Here is a 20,261-nt window from a genome sequence, read left to right on the forward strand (position 1 = left end):
TGATGGGTTACAAGCAGCATTAAAAAAAAAAAGGTGGGTAACAGAAACTCTCAGGAATAGTTTCAGGGAAAGTTTTCCATTTATGTGTGGGTGTTCTGGGTGGCAGTGTAAAAGCCATTCTCACGCTCCAAGTGCTACTGCCAGAGTTGATCCAGCTGTCAGCTCAGATGCCTAGGAAATGGTGCCTGGGCCAGCAGAGGGCGCCCACACAACGTACTCACTGCAGGAGCGGAGGCCCACGTTCTCTCAGGCCTTGAGGGGCCACAGCCCACCTCTACAGAGATTAGCAGTAGGGGAGTAAAGCCTTAGGTCCTCTCCGCCTCCAAGCCTGGCCTTTCACACCCAGGGCCCTCCTCAGCTCTCCTATGCCTTTCCCCCCAACTCCCTGCTCTTATCTTCCTGTCATCTGCTTTTCTTCCTCCAATGGATTTACTTCTCTGTGCAGCCCCTTCCTTCAGTCCTCATTCTTTTCCTTTCTTCCTCCACCCTTCACCTCCCTTTTCCATTCCCACCTCCTTTTCCAGGACACATAAACACACAGTTTTTCAGACAATTCAGCCTTTATTTTTGAAAATAATTCTGTAGCTTAAACTTTCCTCCATGAACTGAGGTCAGGCAAGAACAAAAACACACACGCTACTCTCCAGCCCACCTGCCTCCTGATCTGCGCGCCCGGGGACGTCTGGGAGAGAAGAGGGAGTTTGGGCTGAATGGTCTTGGCTGCCATACCTCACACTGAGAGGGCCTCCAGAAGCCAGGTTAACGTGAACTGTCCTAGAGCAACAGGGAAAGGACTGGTTTTTGGAAAGGACTGGAAGGAGAGGCGGGAGGGGCAGTCTGTTTCTTAGAGGAAGAATGAAGGAGGGGTGCCCCAGCATCCAAGGCTTTCTCCCCATCACAGAGGATGAGCTGAGGGAATGTCTGCTTTTCCCCTTCTCCACTTCATCTTAGAATCTTGAAGGGCTGGGCTGCATAGAAAGAAGAGCTGAGAGGAGGTCAGAGATGAAGGAGAGGGGAAGAAGAGAGATACAGGCAGGAGGCAGTAAACCCTGACAACTTAACAGCTCTATCCAGACCCTGACGATGATGAAACCCCTTTGGTTAGTCTCATTCTGGCACAGATACATGCCCTTCTCACACAATCCAGCCTCCCACCCCTACTCCAATTGGGAGAAAGCAGAGATGGCCGGGGACAGGTACAGGGAGAGGGCTCATACTCTGGCTAGAAGAGCCAGGACAGGGAAAAAGGCCTGATCAAGAGAACTAAAGTTACCAACCTCTCCGCTGATGTCCTAGGAGAACACCTGGAATGTGGACGTGTGTGGCCATGACAAGCCCAAGTCCCTCCTACCACACAGTGGTTTCTTGCTTAATAAGTCCCCCAACATATCCCAGAAAGAGTCCCCTGATTTGACCCCCTTGAGAATGAGAGAATAACCTTCACCTTAACATCTGTGCACTTGAATGCCACTCGGAAAAAGAAAAAAAAAAAAAGATAAATGGACCCAAGAGAGAAACACAGAGAGGACGATGAAGTCCAGGGACTGCGGTCCCATCTTAGGTCATGAGATGCCAAGGAGGGGGCCCACGACGGACACACAGGTGCTGCTAATTCCAGCTAGGATCATAACCATCCCAGGTCTGGGGTGGGGCCAGGTGGACACGGCGGCCCCGGTACAGGAAGCTGACAATGCCGCGGTAGCCGGCCCTGGGGACACCAGACTTGAGGTCATCCATGACTCCCAGGGCCTTGGCAAAGGCCTTGAAGCTGTCCCTGCTCGTGTACTGCACTCGCACCTCCTGCAGCTCGCTCCGCTCACTGGTCCTCACTTTCTCCACCTGCAGCAGGGGAGCACCATAGACACGTGCAAGGAAATCCCTGTCGTAGGTCTCCTGTCGCAGGTACGACAGGTCCAGCTGGGTGAAGGGCACGAAGTGCTGGTTCAGCTTGATAAACTTGAGGTGCTGGTCAAAGAACTGCCCGTGGCTCACACCTTTGCGGCCAAAGGTCATTGTTCTGGAGATTTCGGGCCGCACGCAGGCCCGGCCCTGCCGCTGCTCTGGCCGGCGCATCCAGTCATCCCAAAAGGCCTTGGGCCACTTGGGCTCCAGCTCAGCCCAGAGCTCAGCCAACAGCAGCCAGCCCAGGCCAGGGAAAAAGTCTGTGCGGTAGAGCAGCTCGGGCTTGCTAGAGTCCACCATCTGCTCCTTGCCATTGTCGTTCCAGGCAGACACACACCAGAGGGAGGGGTCGGCCCTCAGCAGCGGGTAAGTGGCCTGAAAGTACTCGAAGAAGTCTGGAGCCACCTCCAGATCATCCTCTACCACCACGGCTGCTGGGAACTTGAACTCGTGAAAGACCTGGCCCAGTGCCCAGCGGTAGTGCCGCGCAATCTTGTAGTAGCCCTGGAACTTTCGGTGGTCGGGTGGCACTGCAATGGTGCTGAGGTCGGGCTGCCGGATGTGCATGACAGCGTTGCCGTAGGAGGCGATAACCTGGGCTGTCTCCTCATGCCCGCAGTCCTGGCTGACGATGATGGGAAAGCGCTCAGCTGAAGGCCGGTAATTCAGCAGCTTGTCCAGGCAGCGCCGAACAGTGCTGCGGTCACAGGCGATGACCAGGATGGGGATTACAGCTGGTGGAGTGGTCACAGGCACTCGCGGCGGGACAGGCGGGGCCACGGTGGGTACCCTCCACCGCTGGCTCCACCTAGCATGGTGCTCCCTGATCTGCTGCAACAGGCCCCGCTGCCGCTCCAACTCCACCTCGGCATCCTGGGCCAGGCGGATCACCTCGCGGGTGAGGCTGGCGGGGTCATCATCAAGAGCACTGTCTGAGGGTAGCCTGCCAGGCGCCGGGCGTGTCCAAAAGAAGAGGAGCAGCAGGGCGTTCCAGGCCACAAAGAGGATGGCGCCCCACAGCACAAGCCCTGCAGACTGCTTCTTCAGCATCCTGGCCCCCGCAGGGGAGGCGGGAAGGGTAGGGCTCAAGGCTGCCCTCAGCTTGCCTGGCTCACAGCCCCACGGTTCTAGGGATGCTTCCTCTGGGCTCCGGGATTAGGAAGCAGCCATGAACCTGAGGAGAGGAGAAAAACAACCATCATCACAAGGTGCAGGGCTGCTCCAGAGTAGAAGAAGGGGGGCAGAAACAGATGAGAAAGGTCAGGACAAGGAAGGCCAGGAGGTTAACTCCAGACCTCTCTTAGAAAAGAGCTACCCATTCCCTAATTCAGACGGTCAATCTGTATGGAAGAACAGGATTAGGAGAGCATGCTCCCCGACTCCAAAATGAGTTTATGAATCCTCTAAAAAGAAATGTGGGTTTCTTTGAGGGGGGAGTGGGGGAGCAGTATATGTAGAGAATGATGTTGGTGGAAGAGAGGAAGCAAAGGAACCCCACACACTCCTTCTCTACCTGACAGATTTTGTTTACCATCTTCCATCCAGAGCTTAGGAGAGGTGGGGGGTAAGACCATCTGCCTCCCGTTCCTCAAATCAAACTGCCCAAAGATTACTGATTTTAAAATTCTTAATGCCACACCTCAGGACTAAAGCCAGCACCTTACCTAATAAGGAAACACCAGAGGCATTCCCATGAAGGTCAGGGACCAGATCTACATGACTGTTTAACATTCTGTTGGAGGGATCAGCCAATGCAATTCGACTGTAGAATACAATTACAGGCAGAAGTACAAATGTGCTGATGCTATGAGAATATGCCTGGAAAACTCTAAGAGAAACAATGATAAGTCCAACCCAAACAATCAAAAAATTGTGTCAGGTAGTGGCAGGTAAAAATTAACGTGCAAATATCAATAGCCTTCATATCCACAAATAATAACTCATCAAATAAACAATGAATTTTTTCATTGTTTCATTAAACAGCAAAGAGAAAACCTTATTTATAATAGCTATGAAATGATATGAAATGTATGATATGATACACTATTCAGGAATAAACAAGAAATATGCAAAAACCTACAGGAACTTATAATTCCTGAAAAGACAAAAGGCGACTTAAATATCCCTTGTTCTTGGTTAGGACACCTCAGCTTCATCAAAAATCTCAATAAAAGTAGTTTTTGTAGAGCTAGTCAAACTGGCACTGAAGTTCAAACAGAACATCTAGGAAAATGATGAAAATGAACAAGCTGTGAAGAGGGACTAGCCCTACCAGATATACTACACATGACAAAGCCTCTATAATTAAAAGTGTGTGATGCTGATCAGATCAAACCAGTCAATCCTGAAGGAAATCAACCCTGAATAGTCACTGAAAGCACTGATGCTAAAGCTGAAACTCCAATACTTTTTCCACCTGATACAAAAAGCCAAGTCACTGGAAAAGATCCTGATGCTGGGAAAGACAGAAGTCAGGAGGAGAAGGAGATGACAGGATGAGATAGATGGTTGGATGGCATCACCAATTCAATGGACATGAGTTAAGCAAGCTGTGGGAGATGGTGGACAGGGAAGCCTAGTGTGCTGCAGTACATGGGGGTCACAAAGAGTCGGACACAACTGAGTGAATGAACAACACAAAGCGGTTCTGATGTGTAAACAGACCATTCACGGAATGGAAATTAAACAGATCATGCAAAGGAATAGAATTTCAACTACAGAAATAGACCCAAATACATGTAGAAATCTAATGTATGATAAAGAGGATAATTAGAATTACTGGGGCAAAAAAAAAAGAATGGTCTTATACAAGTATTTGTGGACAAAAATAAGATCTGTATACAAGAATAAATTTCAAGTGGACTAGATATTTAAGTAGAAAATTAAAAACATACAAGTGCTAAAAGATTTATGTCAATTCCTCTATAGCTTAGTATAGGGAAAGGCTTTCTAAGGATGCCCTAAAATACAGATGTAGTAAGAAATACAAAACTTTTGCATGGCTAAAAATACCATGTGTGCTCAGTTGCTAAGCTGTGTCTGACTCTTTTCGACCCCATGGACTGTAGCCCACCAGGCTCCTCTCTCCAAGGAATTTTCCAGGCAAGAATACTGGAGTGGGTTGCCATTTCCTTCTCCAAAAACACCATAAGCCAAGTCAAAAGAAAAATAACAAACTGGAAGAGAATATTTGAAACACACATCACAAATAAAAAGCCGATACCCTAACAGACAAAAAACTTCTTAAAAACTGAGGGGAAAAAAAGCCAAAAATTCCCTGTCTAAAACACTAGCATAACTCACACAAAAAAGTACTAAGATGGCCCATAGATGTATGAAAAGGTGTTCAATTTCACTTATGATAAGAAAAATTCTAATTAAAACTATACTAAGGTAACATTTCTCACCCATCAGACTAGCAAAAATAAAAAATTTGTCTGATTCTCATAATAGAATCAGTTTAAGAATAGAAGTTCTAATTTTGATGATTTCTAATTTTCAGTTTTTTTTTTTTATGAATCATGTTTTTGGTGTTGTATTTAAGAAATCTTTTGTAGCTATGAATGGCTCTGGATTGTTGTCTGCCCGATACTTCCTTTGTGTAAGTTACCCACAATAAACTTCATAACTGCAAAAAAAAAAAAAAAAAATCTTTGTTAAAGTCACAGAGATTTTTTTCCTATGTTTTCTTTTTTATGTTTTACAGTTTTAAGTATTACATTTACATTTATGATTCATTTTGAATTAGTTTTCATATATGGTGTGAGATAAAGCACTGAAGTCCTTTTAAAGTAGTTTGGCGGTTTGTCAAAATGCTAAACAGGGATACCATATGACCCAGCAAGTTCACTCCTACATATACACCCAAGAGAAATGAAAACAAATGTGTATACAAAAACCCATGTATTTATAAAAGCCAGGACATGGAAGCAACCTAGATGTCCATCAGCAGACGAATGGATAAGGAAGCTGTGGTACATATACACCGTGGAATATTACTCAGCCATTAAAAAGAATTCATTTGAATCAGTTCTAATGAGATGGATGAAACTGGAGCCCATTATCAAGAGTGAAGTAAGCCAGAAAGATACAGACCAACACAGTATACTAACACATATATATGGAATTTAGAAAGATGGTAACGATAACCCTATATGCAAAACAGAAAAAGAGACACAGATGTACAGAACAGACTTTTGGACTCTGTGGGAGAAGGTGAGGGTGGGATGTTTAGAGAGAGCAACATCGAAACATGTATACTATCAAGGGTGAAACAGATCACCAGCCCAGGTTGGATGCATGAGACAAGTGCTCGGGGCTGGTGCACTGGGAAGACCCAGAGGGATCGGGTGGAGAAGGAGGCAGGAGGGGGGATCGGGATGGGGAATACATGTAAATCCATGGCTGATTCATGTCAATGTATGACAAAAACCACTACAATATTGTAAAGTAATTAGCCTCCAACTAATAAAAATGAAAAGAAAAAAAAAAAAAAACACATGTAGAATGTTTGAGGGAGCTTTCCTCATAACAGCCCAAAAGTGGAAACAACCCGAACACTCATCAGCACTGGATACTGATAACTGCGGCTTATCCACGGAACGAAATAACACTCAGCAATTAAAATGAAGCACAGAAAATAAATAAAATGAATGAAACAAACTACTGATACACATACACATAGACAAATCTCAAGATAATGTTGCAACATATGAAGGAATACATACAGATCAGTGTCTGCCTAGGAATGGAGGCAGTGAGACCATCAGGGGAGGTATTACTAGGAAACTTTGTGGGGGTGATAGTTTCATGGGCTGAATATATATGAACAAACTTATGAAAATGCACACTTTAAACACATAAGGTTTACTGTATATCATTTATACCTCAATAAAACTTTTAAAAAAGATATTATTACATCAAATGACAAAATTAGAATATAGACAGTATATCAAAATATCTAGTTGATCAAAATATCAACTATGACTAGTTGATAACCACACTGTGGTTATATAAAAGAATATCCCAATTCTTATATAATACACGATGAAGTAATTAGGTATAGAGAGCCATGGTAGATGCAACTTCTCAAATGGTTCAGAACAAAAATATCAAGAATAAATATGAAGAGAAAATGGAACAAAATGTTAATAGGTGGATCTGAATAAAGGGAATAAGAGAATCCTTACACCATTTTTAATCTTGCAACTTTTGTATATTTTGAAGTTATTTTCAAATAAAATCAAACAGAGACATAGCCCACAGCTCTGACTAGCTTCGTCCAATATGGCCCCAGCTGGACACATCAGAACTGGGGACGATCTATTTGTCCTGAACTCTTCAACCATTCCACCATCTGCCACGACGCGACCTGCTCTCTGCCAGGCTCTGGGAAGAGACTGGGACACACAGCCAACAAGAAAAGGCATGGTCCTGCCAGACCCCTCACTCTACCAGACCTCATTACTTAAAGGACCTACCACACCCTTCAATGCCTGGACAGCTGCCATTCTTGACCATGCAACTTTCACCTTGGCATTCCTGCCTCTGGTCTCAACACTTCTCACCCAAAAGCTGCAGGTCTGCACTCTTGTGCTGGCTGCTCTGCCAGCTACCCTCTGCCTCACAGCCCAGTTCACTATTGCTAACCAGAATCTCGGGTCCCAGATTTCATCTCTGTGCTCCTGGGCTCTCAAACAGGCCGATCCAGTATCCAAGGATCAAAGGGCTGATCTTTAATGGTCTCTACAGGGAATGGATCCTGCCTCCCTCCTCTGAGATCCCTCCAGTCCCTGCAAGCATCACCTCCTCCTATCTTCCTTCCAGAAACCATCCACACTCACAACTCCAATAGCACCAGTCTTCTTGGAAGCCTCTGTTTTATTGTGTCATTAAATTTCCATTTCATCAGTGCTCATTTACCAATCAGGGTTTCCCAGAAGAGAAACACACACAGATTCCCAGTTTTTCTTCCCTCTGCCTGAGGATGTGGTCAGTGTTGGAATCCCTAACCCTCCATGTCCTGCCTCCCAAGTGACTGGGTAGGAAAAGACTTCAGGCAGAAGGAAGGGGGAAAGAAAAGAGAAACTGAACTCCATCATTTCAAGTATTGGCTTCAGGGCTGGAAGAGCAGGCCTGTCTCAGACTTATCAATGAGCCACCTCAGGCCAAGAGGCTCTCAGAGTGGTGGCAAAACCCCAAGGGACCATATCCATCCTCACTCTTCTCCAGACATTAGAACTAGGTAGACCACACCCACAACCCCACGGCCCAGACCTCCCCACCACCCTTCTAAGCCAGGCAGATCAACCCAATCTTCTCAGCCCCTCTGCAGACTGTACCCTTAGCAAGTCTATAAACCTTGTGAATGGCTAGACAGCCCATAGCAAACAGCTGCCCCAGTCCACCAGGCCTCCAACTTAGCACTCAGGACTTTGTTCTCCACTCCACAACCCTTTCCTCTAAATTGTCAAACAGAACTTCCTTCTCTTGCCATTGGAGCACAGGACATAACTATTCCCAGGCCCACCCCTTTTCCACACAGACTCTCCCACAGTCCCAGTGCCATTTCCTACTACTTCTCCCCTTATTCTCCAGGGCACGATCCTCTACTCTGCCTACAAGTTAGTGGTGTGTGAATACACAAACGCATGCACTCTCCAGGAGATGGCTGTGCCCATGGGATGACAGTCCATCTCTTGGCCAACAGAGCCCATCCAGGAGGCACTGTCGCTCCAAGTCCTACCGGTATGGAGGGTATGGCAGTAACAAGGGCAAGTCAGACAGCCCAGGGCAATGCTTGGGTGTCACCCTGAGTTTTTTCACATTGCTGAGACTCAATTTTCTCACCTCTAAGATGGAAATGGTAGTAGAATACCTCATTGGGTTGCTTTGAGGAATGGCTGAGATAATTCACATTAAGTGTTTAGAACAGTGCCTGGCATGAACAAGGTAAGTGCTAGCCCATCACTTGTCTGCCTCCTCTCTTGGTGGTTCTCTCTGCACCACTCTACTAGGGTCCTTCCAGGGTCCAAACATCCAGGCCTGCCTCAGGGCCTTTGCATGTGCTTGTCTGCCTGGCTTGCTCTTCTCTCTCTCCTTCACCGAGTGGGTTCTGACCTCTCGCCGGACACCATCCTAGATACCATCGGCCCATGTGAGGTCCACCTCCCCTTCACAACCATCAGCACCAGCACAACACTGTGCTCAGTATCTGTCAAATCCCCTCAGCTACACGTTACTTGAGGTGGACCAGCTCCCCCAGTGCTGCCAAGCCGCTATGCTAGGATCCTCAACATTCAGGAGATTTGCCTGTAACAAAAAAGTGACTTTCGTGTGTATGTCACACACCTACAATCACTTAACTGTAATTCCCAAGTCCAAAAAGTGTTGAAAAACAGAAGCTTACCACACTTGTTTGGCATAACCTCTTTTGGAGAAATCTAATCTAATGTGAGGCTACTTATAGCCTTTATTTATCCCATTCATATATTTTGCTACAGAAATAAACATGTTGGACTATGGTATGGTGCTCCAGATCTTAGACTATATCATAAATGTACCAGGTCATCTTTTTTAATCCAAAAATTTCTAAATTCTGAAACACATCCAGCCCCAAGAATTTCAGAAATACGAAAGTGGAAGACAAAGTAATTCTTTCACTGCTACCATCCCATTTCAAGATCTCAAACCCTTTAACCTGACTGGGTTTCTCAGCTGGTCCACCTATCGCTAACTTTGCTTCCCTTTAAGCAACCTTCCCAATAGCAACAGAGCATCCTTCTTAAAGTACACACCTGGTCACAACACTCACCTGCCTTAAAAAACATACTGCCATTACCCACAGAATAAAATTCAAAATCATTATTATGACACACAGGTCCTTCACAACAAACTGACTCAAACATCCCTTTCAACCTCACTTCCAACCACTAACTCCATGAACTGCATACTCTGGCCTCAACAGGCTACTTACCTCCCCCAGTTAGTACCCCCTACACTGCTGTCTCTGCTCTGGCTGGTCCTGCATGCTGAAATCATCTAAAGCCCCGTTGACAAGCATGGTACCTCCTAAGAACCCAGTCTGGGTGAGTACTTCCTTAATATCCAGGCAGACTTGGGCTCCCCACAGCGATACTCCCATCACACTCTCTGCACACCCCTTGCCCTCCTCTCCACACTGTAACAGAATCTGCAGCTGGACTTACCTGACTCTCCCTTACTCCTCAGAAAAAAGGCTCTGTGACCTCTAAACCTCTTACAGTGCTTGGCACATGTATGAAGTTCAAGTAGTTAGATGGAGGACATTATTAACTAAATTGGGGAGAAAGACTAAATTAGAAGCCTAACAATGAAGGATTACATTTTTCAAAGTTGACTACAAAACATCCCATTCTACATGCTCTTTTTACAAAGTGACAATGACACGCCTCCCTCCAGAGCTTGGGGCGGGGGGCAGGGTGGGTCGGGTCAATGTTTCCTCTCTCTGAGCTGTGACTGCAGAGGAAGTGATGATTATGTGACTTCTTAAGACTAGTTCATGAAAGTCAACAGTTTCTACTTGATGCTCCTGAGATGCCTATTGTTGGAACCCAGCCACCAAGGTAAGAGGAAGCCCAGCCACATGAACTAGATACCTTCCAAGTATTCTGGCTGACAACCACAGTAAGGTCAGCTGACAGTCAGCAACAGACAGTAGACATGAGAGGAAGCCTTCCAGATGATTCCAGCCCCAGCCACATCCAACTGCAACTACATGAAAGACCAGAAGCAAAATGACATAGCCGAAACGGGAATAAAATAATTCTGTTGTTTTAAGCCACTAGCTTTTAGGGTGATGTGTTATGTAGCAATGAGTATCTGAAACGATGAGTGATGCAGAATCTAAGTAGCCTTGGTACAAAGGGCAAGTGTTCCTTTTGCCCTGTGTACCCAAGAGTCCAAATTTTGAGGTCCTGCCCCTATACATACATGCTCCCTTATTATATATTTACTGATGAATAATAAAAAATACCTAGTGGCTTAAAACAAGAGCAATCATTTATTCTCTCTTGGTTTCTACAAGTAAGGAATTTGGACACTGGGGCGCAAAGGAGATGACCTGCCTCTGCACCATGATGTCTGTGACTTCAGCTAGAAGACTCCTCTAAAGGCTTAGTCTCTCATATGTCTGCAGGTTGATGTTGGCACTGGCTGAGATGTCAGCTGGAGTCACCTCCATGTGGCCTCTCCACATGGCATGGACTTCCCCTGAGCATGAGGCTGAACTCCAAAAAGTGACTGCCTGAAGAAAGAGCGCAAGCCAAGTAAAACTGCATCCTTTTCATGATCCAACCTTGCATCACTTCTGACTTATTCACTGGTCAGAGGTATCATGAGTCCTGCCTACATTCAAGGAAAAAGAAACACAGCCACCACAGCCAGGTGGCAGGAGGGCAGTGTCCTACGGTAACAACTGGAGAATGGGATGTTTAAGGTTGTGGCCATTTGGGAAAATAGAATCGGACACACCTTCCTTTTCTAAAATAGAACAGTCCTTAACCTTGATCTGAGCACCTGATGTTCTGTTATCAGTGACATTTGCCTGCAAAGCACAAACTCAAACTCAAACTTTGTTTTGCCAGAGTTTTCACTACTCCTTCAGGGAAGTGACACAGCTGGTCCATACCACCAAGTACAAAGACCAAGTACACTGTGGTGGGAATGAGGAATGAGCCTTTTTAGTGAATAAGACCCTCAATCAAAAACCAGGAGGCTCTGGGTAGGTCCCACCAACTCCTGTAAGTCTCAGGTTTTTCTTCTGAAGAACTGCCTTGGAGCTGTAAGAACCCTTTCTAACACTCTGATTCCTATAGTACTCTCTAGCCAGTCCTCTATGGAAAAAAAAAAAAAAAAAAAAAGGTGTTTTTATTAAACAGCAAGAGAACACCTGATAGTCAAAAATGAGCACAAATGGAGAAGTCTTATTTAGTTTTTAGAAGGCATGGAAATGAATGCTGACAGAACTTCCCTTCCATCTCTGTCTTGCTTAGCATGTTAAAAAAGCACTGCCTTAAAAAACCGAGAAAGTACAGACATGCCAGAGATAATGGAGACTTAATTGAATTATTTTTTGTTCATTATTAGACCTCCTCTAATAATGTATCCTCCTGTATCTTGTACCAGGCTCCACAATTTCAAAAGGATGGAAGAACTGAAAGGGAGTCAGAGAAGATACACTAAATAATTCAAGGACTTAAGAGAATAAGACCTAGAGAGGAGGGATACAGGTTATTCATCCTGGAAAAGGCTAACGGGATACATGATGCTAGTGCAGCAAAAAAGCACAAAGCCTTGGGAAACCAAGGAACCTCGAGCAGTCACTTGTCCCTTCGTTCCTGCATTTGTACAGGGAGAGGCTTGATGTGGATCATCTCCAAGGTCCCTGGGATCTGATGACAAAAAGAACAGTAGTAACTTCCTCAGTGTCCCAAACAGGAAATGAGTTTAACCTGTCACATACGCCACTGAGGTTAAACACACCACATTGCTTTCTAATCTGAGAAAAGGTCAGGGTGGGGAATCCAAGAGAGCTCAATTGTCTCGGAATCGAAGGAAGACGCGGTGGGGGAGGTGGGGGTGTGGGGGTGGGGGGTGTAAGCATCTAAGAGAAAAGGCTACATGGTCTGAAAAGTATTATAAATGACAGAAGAGAAAGCTGGACAGTCTTAGCCAGTTGATGTTCTTAAAGCAGAGACTAATTACATACATCCCAGGGGCAAAGGTTAACCAAGGTAGAGCCTTTTACTTCGGGGCTCACTGTCCTGCGGAGACACAGACTAGCTGGCCCCAACCCTTCTGCTCGGGAGTTTATAAGATGCGGGCCCTGCACGTCTCAGGGCCCCCTACTTCACACACATTAGCAAACAAGTAGGAGCAAATTTTCTTGACAATTTACTTATTTCCACACTGAGTCAATTCTTTCTCAGAGCTGTTGAGAACCCCTAATAACTTTTGGAAAGGACTCTGGGGTGGAGTCTGAGGAAAGGCCACTTCGGATTCCTCTTCCCAACCCTCTCCAGCAACACCAGCTCCTCCAAGCCCCGCACCCAGGTCCGCCCGGAGGGTGAGTTTCACAACCACCCCCCTCCTCGCGGAGCCCGCCCTCTCTCCAACAGCTGGAGGCCCGGGATTCCGCAAGCGGAACGCCAGAGTTCCACTTCCCGGCTCAGGAGGGGCGTGCGGCCGTGACTCCGGGTGGCCCGGGCCAATTTCCTCTTGCTGGGGCTCTCATGCACCGAGGCTGTCGGGGGACACAGAGGGATTGGAAAGCGGCAGCCTCTCAAGTCGGTACCGGAGTCCCGAAGCGCCCTCTCCCCTCCGGCGGGGCCTCCTTCAGTCAGAAACCTCGATCCCCTTCCGGGAACAAACCCCAGAACCGACGGATGCCGGCGTTCCCCGGCTCCCACTTACCAGGTCCTTCCAACTTCCCGGCCCTGAACTTGGCCCGCCCCGAAGCGTGGGGAGCGAGCCGGGTGCCCCGGCGCGTTCAAGGCGCTCGCGCGGCTGCCGGCGCCTTCCGCCCGGCCGGCCCTTCTCGCAGCGCGCCGGCCCGGACAGCCGGGCGGGCAACGTGGCCCTTCCCCGGGGAAGGCGGGGCGGGGCGGGGCAGGCCGAGGGGCGGAGCTGTCTGCCCCAACTCGCCCAGGGCCCCTTCTCCCCAGGTCGTCTCCAACGCCCGATCTCTCAGAACGACTCGAGGTCTGGACACCCCAAGTTTTCCGGGGTTCCCAACTTCGGGAGATGTAGTGGAGATAACTGTTACTACTGGGCCCTTCGCTGCTCACAATCGCAACTCCACGGGTCAATACCCATCAAACCAATTACGCTTAATCCACTCCAGTCCAGACTTCTCGAGTCTCCCTGCCCAGCCCCAGCCAGAGTGCAGAATCTCGTGGAGCTTAGGGGAATAGCCCTGCCAGAGGTAGGCCAAGCAGCTTACCTCAGGAGTGCGTTTACCAAACCCAAAGCCAAGAATCTGGGGGCCTGCTCCCCCAACCGCTGGCTTCCGGGAGGGAGGAGTCCAGGGCATCACAGAGGCTGCAGCTTACAGGGAAGTGAGAACAAGAACCAGGGTGCCAAAAGGAAGCCAGGAGGAAACACTTGCAGTCAAAACCGAGAAGGAACAAGCTGGCTTCCCTCACCCACCCTTGTTTTTGGTTTTTCTTTCGGGGTAGATAATGCTGTTAGTTCAGAGTAAAAGAGTAGAAACAGACAGACCTTTCCCTAGGGGAGAACCATTAGACCCAAAGAGGAAATGAAGGCCTCAAGCATGCTTTGGGGTAGACCTGTGAAAGGGGGAAAGGGGGAACCCTGGAAAAGCCTAGACATCTGTATCTGACCCTAAGAAGTGAAGGTGGGAAGCTAAGAACTACTGGTTACTCATGCAGATAACTTTCCTGAGAAGGACTGGGTCCACAGCCAGCGCTAGCATGTGATCAAGACACTGTTCTGGCACCAGCACCTGCCCCCATCCACTTCCCTCCGCTGTGTTTCAGAGCACAGAGCAGTCTGGAACTTCATGGTGTGTGGTTACTGACATCACTCACTAACTTATTTCTAAGTGAAACTAGGAATTATGCAGCGGTTTAAAGAAACAAAGGCAGGACATGACCTAAAATTCCCTGCATGGGGGTCTGGAGCTAAAACAAAATTGCAGTGGCCTTCACATGCACCTACAGCCTACCCCACTTCCAGCCTCTCCTTTAACCCTAGCAGCTCTGCAGAATATACACTGTCATCTCACTCTACAGATGTAGAGTCTGAGGCTCAAGCTAAGTCCCAATTTGCTGAAGGTCACAAGACCTAATGAGGGTCATGGCTAGGTTTTAGACCCAGGCAGTCCTACTTCCAAGATGGCACTCATTCCCTCTTCTCATGCAGCCTTGAGTGTTTGAGATAGCTGTGTGTTCAGCATGACAAGCACACAGTGGGGCAGCAGGGAAATCCTGCAGTTGGAGCCTGGTCCTAAAAGAGAAGAATGAAAGAAGAGCTGACACCTCAGTGACGCTGGACTGTGTGTGTGTGTCCAGGGTGTCCAGTTTAGTCGATTGTGTGGACTGTGGCAAAAGATGGGAGTCCACACTTATGGGCCAGTCAGCAGCCAATGTTTCTGTATCTCTGCCCTCTCTCTAAACTTTTCCTCATGAGGGGGGCATGGGATTATTACATACTAATACTCCATGTCAAAGCAAGAGGGAAAACCATAGTTTCCTAAAACTGGGAAAAGATGGGAAACACTGTGGATCCAAGATATCAAAAGCTAAGATCACTGTCCCAGGACAAAGGCCAGAGTAAAATGCTGAATGTGAGGAAACCAATTAGCCCAGAATATGACAGATTCCCATCTCTACCAATCATCCTCCTCTATCTAAGGCTATTCGATAGGGAAGAGAGAAGATAACTGTGTACCAAAACTCACACACCATTACTATAATCCTCTGTTTAAATTTCAAGGCTCACAGAAGATCTAAGAGTAGAAATTCCCTGACTGTCTCAAAACAAAGGACCTGGTTAGAGAGGCAGGATGAGCTGAATTCTTGGATGGAAGCAAAAGAAAACATGTGTTCTGAGAGGCAAGATTCCAAGGTGATGAGTGCCAAATTGACCTGGGAAAAGAGGCCCTGGGCTCCTGGTGGATGTTTCACGGAGAAGGGTTATAGGGGAAGGAGGGCAGAAACAAGGAGTCAAGTGCCTGAATTCTGGGGATGAAACTGGGATTGGATTCTGTGAAAATGGAAGAATAGGAAGTTCTGGTCCTAGCCACTACTCCCAAAAAAGGAGAGGATAGACAAGAAGGAAGTGAAAATTGTCCCAGGAAACTGCCCTCCCATAAACAATGCCCAAGATATCCTGAATTTTTGTATAATTCGCAAAGAATTCATGCTCTGAACATAAGACAGATTTTAGCTTGAAACCATAAGTAGAAATAAAAGCAAAGCTTTAAATCAATGATGTATCTATTTTTCCCCTCTTACTTCCTCCCGATATCTCTACTCCCCTCGACAACACAGAAACTCAGCTCACCAAAATCAAAGAAAAGAGAAAAGATTAACACAATAACCACTGAGCAATGTCTATTAAATGGAACTTTTGGTTAGTCACCTACAATTCCTTTCGGATAAAAGAAGGGTATAAACAAATTCAGTTACAACATACACACAGCATGTGGTTTATTGGTCCTGGCTAAGTGGCTGAACACCCAATGAGTGCTGTGCCCTGGCATCATGGTGCCCCTTTGAGAAGGCCAATGGCTGTGTCAAGAGGACTGTCTTATTGAAAGGTTAGGCTGAGGGAAGGATTACTGCTTTTGCTGGAAACAATAGGGGAGAGGAATTCTGGCTCACTCTAACAAGGAAACATCTTACCAGAGAGGCTGTCTGACAGGGCCCTCGAGTTCTCCTCCCTGGAGGTTTGCAGCAGAGTCCCGACCGGCCCTTGTCAGGTCAGATGCTACAGAAGCAGCACAGAACTGGGCAGGCGATCACAGCGTCTGCCACTTTACACTAAGGCAAGCCCTGCCTGCTCAGGGCTTCTGTAGCTTCCCCTCACGCATCAAACTGGGAGAATAATCCCTGCTCTGTTCTCCTCACAACAATGTGGTGACGAAAAACTGACACAAGACAACAGCCTGGACACTTCACATAATGTAAGCACTGTACCAATACAGCACGACTCTGTGGTACTTCAAGTGCTTCGAAGCACTCACAGGCCTCCTAGGCAGGATGAGGGCCTGGGACCACATATCCCTGAAGATCACTGTGATCCCAGTGTCTAAGCAAAGAATAGCACCAGGAATTTGCTGGGCAAAGCTAGGGGAGGTGACAGACCCACCCTATAGTAGAAGCCCAGCCTCAAAAGAGCTACCTTAGGCATCAGACTAGAGAAGAAATATCTAGGGCCAGGAAGTCCACCTAGGTCTGCCTGCCCAGCCCTCAGGCCACTGGGGGTCTCACAGACTCCTATGGAAAAGAAGGAAGGGAAAAAGAAAGAAACCAAGTCATAAATACACAATTTTCAGCTTGCAAATGAACACTGAATATGAGGCCTAGGTATTACACAGCTAGTGAGAGGCAAAGAGATGCTAGAAGCCAAGTTTCCTACCCCTTTCCCAGTTCACTGTATCCTACTGTCTATCAAAATTTCCATCACCTCTTCTTTCCGCTGTTTCTGTCACTCAGAAAACCAGGCATCTTGGCATAGGTAACTTGGAATTCAAGGAAGGAACAGAAGGTAAGAAGGTAAAATGAACAGCTTCTGCTTTAAGTGGGAACAGAGCCTGCGAAAATATAGAAGGCTAAACGGCGGTCTGAAAAACACTGTCACTTCAAAGAGCAGGAGAGAGGACCAGGTTATGGCAATAAAAAGGAAAGGCCCAGTGCTCACTCCAAGAAATGGAGCTCCATCTCCTAACAGACACTTGGTCCTTGAGACTGACACTTCTCTCCACCTCTCTTTGGTCTGCTACCCCAAAGAGGCCAGCTGACTGGAGAGCTCTGACAGCCACAAGGTACCTGGCAGAATCCCTTAATCTGAGTTCTCTTTGAACCCATGCACCTTTGCCACCACTTCATGATGCCAGGTATTGGCTAGTAGCAACAGGATGAGACAAATTCAAGACAGAGTTTTTAATTGAGCACAAGTAAGACTTTTGCCAGAACACTAATTCAATAAATGAACAGAACTCCTAATTCAGTTTTTCTCTATGCAACTATACAAGCATATCAAGCAATAGCAATGCTACTCTGCTACATGCACATGGCCCTGGGTACTCCTGAAAAATCTATCATTTCATTTGTTCCTTGCAAACAACCTGTGGGGGACTTGGAAAGTTAGTTATCCCCATTTTGCAAGTGGAGAGAACATGGCATCGCTTAACTGACATATCTAGGGGTGTACACTAAGAAAGGCAGAGCTAGGACACAAATCCTGATTCCCAAACCTGTGTTCTGTTTCTCTGCTCTTACAGTGAGGTTTCGCGGCCTACATTTCCTTAAAGGGGAAGGAGGAGAGCCAACTTAGGAGGTATTCCAGACCATTTGCTACCTGCCCCCACCCAAGGCAGCTCTATTTAGTTAGGTCCCCAAAACACAGCAGCCTGCCTCAGCCTGGATAATCCATTCCAGAGTTGTATTTAGCCCAAACTGACTTGGAATCCAATTACCCCAGTGTGGAAAAAGCCCTTACAAGTAATCTAATACAACCTCCTTGCAGAGGCCTAAAGTCTTTTTATGTTCTCCTTGGGAGCAACTGCCATTGCTCCCAACTCCTTTCAAGGTACTCTATCTGGGTAAGGAGCTACTGGGAACAAGCCTGCACCCTGAGAGGGAAAGAGAGGTGAAGTTTCCTGTGTACCCATCAGGGTAAGAGTTCTCATCAGGGCACTTTCTGAATGGCAGTGTCCCCGGACTCGCCCCACTCAACACTATCTGCACAGGAGCAACAAGAGACCAAGTGGGAAATGAGACAGGAACCTTACCTTTCTTCTCTCAGCTGCTCCCCTGAAGATCATCAAAACCCCATCCAGTACTCCATTTCCAAAACTGAGAATCCCAGATCAGAAACACCGAAGTGCAGCTTCTCTCCTCTGGTCCAGGTCCAAAGTCCATGGCTGAGTGGACTCTGTGTGGGAGGAGTCTGGGGGGGAAGGAGTATGTCCAGGCCCCTCCCCCCCCTGCAGGCTTCAGTGTCCCTCCCAGAGGTCTATTACATCCCTTCATTCAGCTGGTTTATTAAGCCCAGAGTCTGGTGATAGGCAGATCCCAGGTACTATCCCATCTCCTGTTCAGGGAAGGAAAGTCATCCACTGTGAGGGCTGGAGAGTCCGTCTTCCGTTGAAGCTCATGAGAGGAAACAGGCCTTAGAACCGGCATGGCCCAGGAAGCTGATTTCTTTGTTAACCTGAAGAATATTTAAACATCATGACACTCTCTAATCTATTATATACCCAAAGGAATCCCTAATACTTCCTACCTAAATGAGATTATCATCAAAAACCCTTCCTTAAACACTCCACAAGGTTACTCAAAGTACCTACCTCACTCACATATTCCACCCCAAAACAGTCACCTCAACAATATGTATACAAATATGACTCAAGATAAAGGAAAGACAGCGCCTAATCCCACCACAGAAAAGTAACCAAAACCACTGCTGTATGGAGACTGTCTTCTAAGAAATACAGAAAAGAACATTCTCCTCCTGTTCTCCTCGTTTGTGCCACACACTAATCGCCCTACATCTCCCAAGCTTCTTAGGGTGTGCAGTGTTTTAATCGGCCAACTCTCCCAGTCTGAATTAAATCCATACCAGACCTAGATGCTGGCACCTTCTACAAGCATTCTTTGCCCTCTTCCCTTCACTGATACCTCCCCCCGCTTCGTGCCAAAGATGTAATTCCCAATCTCCGTCAAACTCCTTCCTGAGGCGACTCCCGAGGGCACTTTCCTGAAATGTTAGAGGCCCGAATGCTACCACCAATAGCCCCAGTGATGTTCCAATTTTTTCAATCCAGTGGCCCACCCCGGCCGCCCCCTCCCTTCTAAGTTTATTCTTAAACACACACAGACACACACAGACACACACACACACACACACACACACGCACGCACGCGCCTTTCCTTCCTGTAGGGGCGTGGCATCTACAAGAACGCCCCCCCACCCAGTCAAGAACTTACTCCTCCCACCCTTCTCCCCAGAACCCCTTGCTCTGTGTTCACTGGGAAAAAGGGTAACAACGCGACCCTCTCTAGACTCTGACCCCCGCACCCCTCTGCAGCCCAAACAACCCTCGCTCTATCTGCGCTGGTTCTTTACCTGGGTCCCGCCCACCCAAACTGGGCAGGTATCCGCAGCCCGCCCCTGGTCGGACTCCAGGCCCCAGGCCCGGTCCCCAGTACCGGCCCAGGCCCCACCCCCTCGACCCCCGGCGCCCGGCCCTCCCCTCGCACTCCTTTCCCCCTCCCACCATCTACCGCAGCCACTTCCGCCCGTCCTCCGGAAGTGGGTCCGCGGCATCTGCCGCCTCCCGTCATCCCGCCTTATCTCCCCCCGCCCATCATCACCGCCACCAAGGGAGCACGGAACGTGACTCTGCAGGATTTGAGGTTGTTCTGCAGTTACTAGTCACAGAACTGGAGACGAGGTGTGGGCAGGACAGAGTGCAGGTGAGAAAGGACATGGGGACAAGAGTAACGGCTGTGCAAGAAGGGGCGGGGCAGAGTGTGGCGGTCGCGTCACGTCGAGCCGCGCGGGAAGAAGAGCGCATGCGCATGACTCCTCGACCGGTTGGTGAAGTTTGGTGCTTAGACTGCTTGGCCAGG

At 47.7% G+C, this 20,261-nt stretch overlaps 1 protein-coding gene across 4 annotated transcripts; it reads right to left on the reverse strand.

Annotated features, from left to right (window-relative positions):
* Window positions 1–541: 541 nt before the first annotated feature.
* MGAT1 (alpha-1,3-mannosyl-glycoprotein 2-beta-N-acetylglucosaminyltransferase) lies at window positions 542–20,143 on the reverse strand. Of its 4 annotated transcripts, none has more exons than XM_065918362.1 (3): window positions 20,010–20,143; window positions 18,419–18,840; window positions 542–3,076 (listed from the first exon to the last, which is right to left on the reverse strand). In XM_065918362.1, the coding sequence occupies exon 3, from the start codon at window positions 2,950–2,952 to the stop codon at window positions 1,609–1,611; it is 1,344 nt and encodes a 447-aa protein (XP_065774434.1). In that variant the 5' UTR covers window positions 2,953–3,076; window positions 18,419–18,840; window positions 20,010–20,143; the 3' UTR covers window positions 542–1,608. The 4 variants fall into 4 exon arrangements, with proteins under 4 accessions (XP_065774434.1, XP_065774433.1, XP_065774432.1 ...); XM_065918361.1 differs by lacking the exon at window positions 20,010–20,143 and adding an exon at window positions 19,756–19,867; XM_065918360.1 differs by lacking the exons at window positions 18,419–18,840; window positions 20,010–20,143 and adding an exon at window positions 13,354–13,514.
* Between the last annotated feature and the right edge of the window lie 118 nt (window positions 20,144–20,261).

The sequence above is a fragment of the Muntiacus reevesi genome, chromosome 1 (assembly GCF_963930625.1).
Source record: "Muntiacus reevesi chromosome 1, mMunRee1.1, whole genome shotgun sequence".
Classification (NCBI taxonomy): domain Eukaryota; kingdom Metazoa; phylum Chordata; class Mammalia; order Artiodactyla; family Cervidae; genus Muntiacus; species Muntiacus reevesi.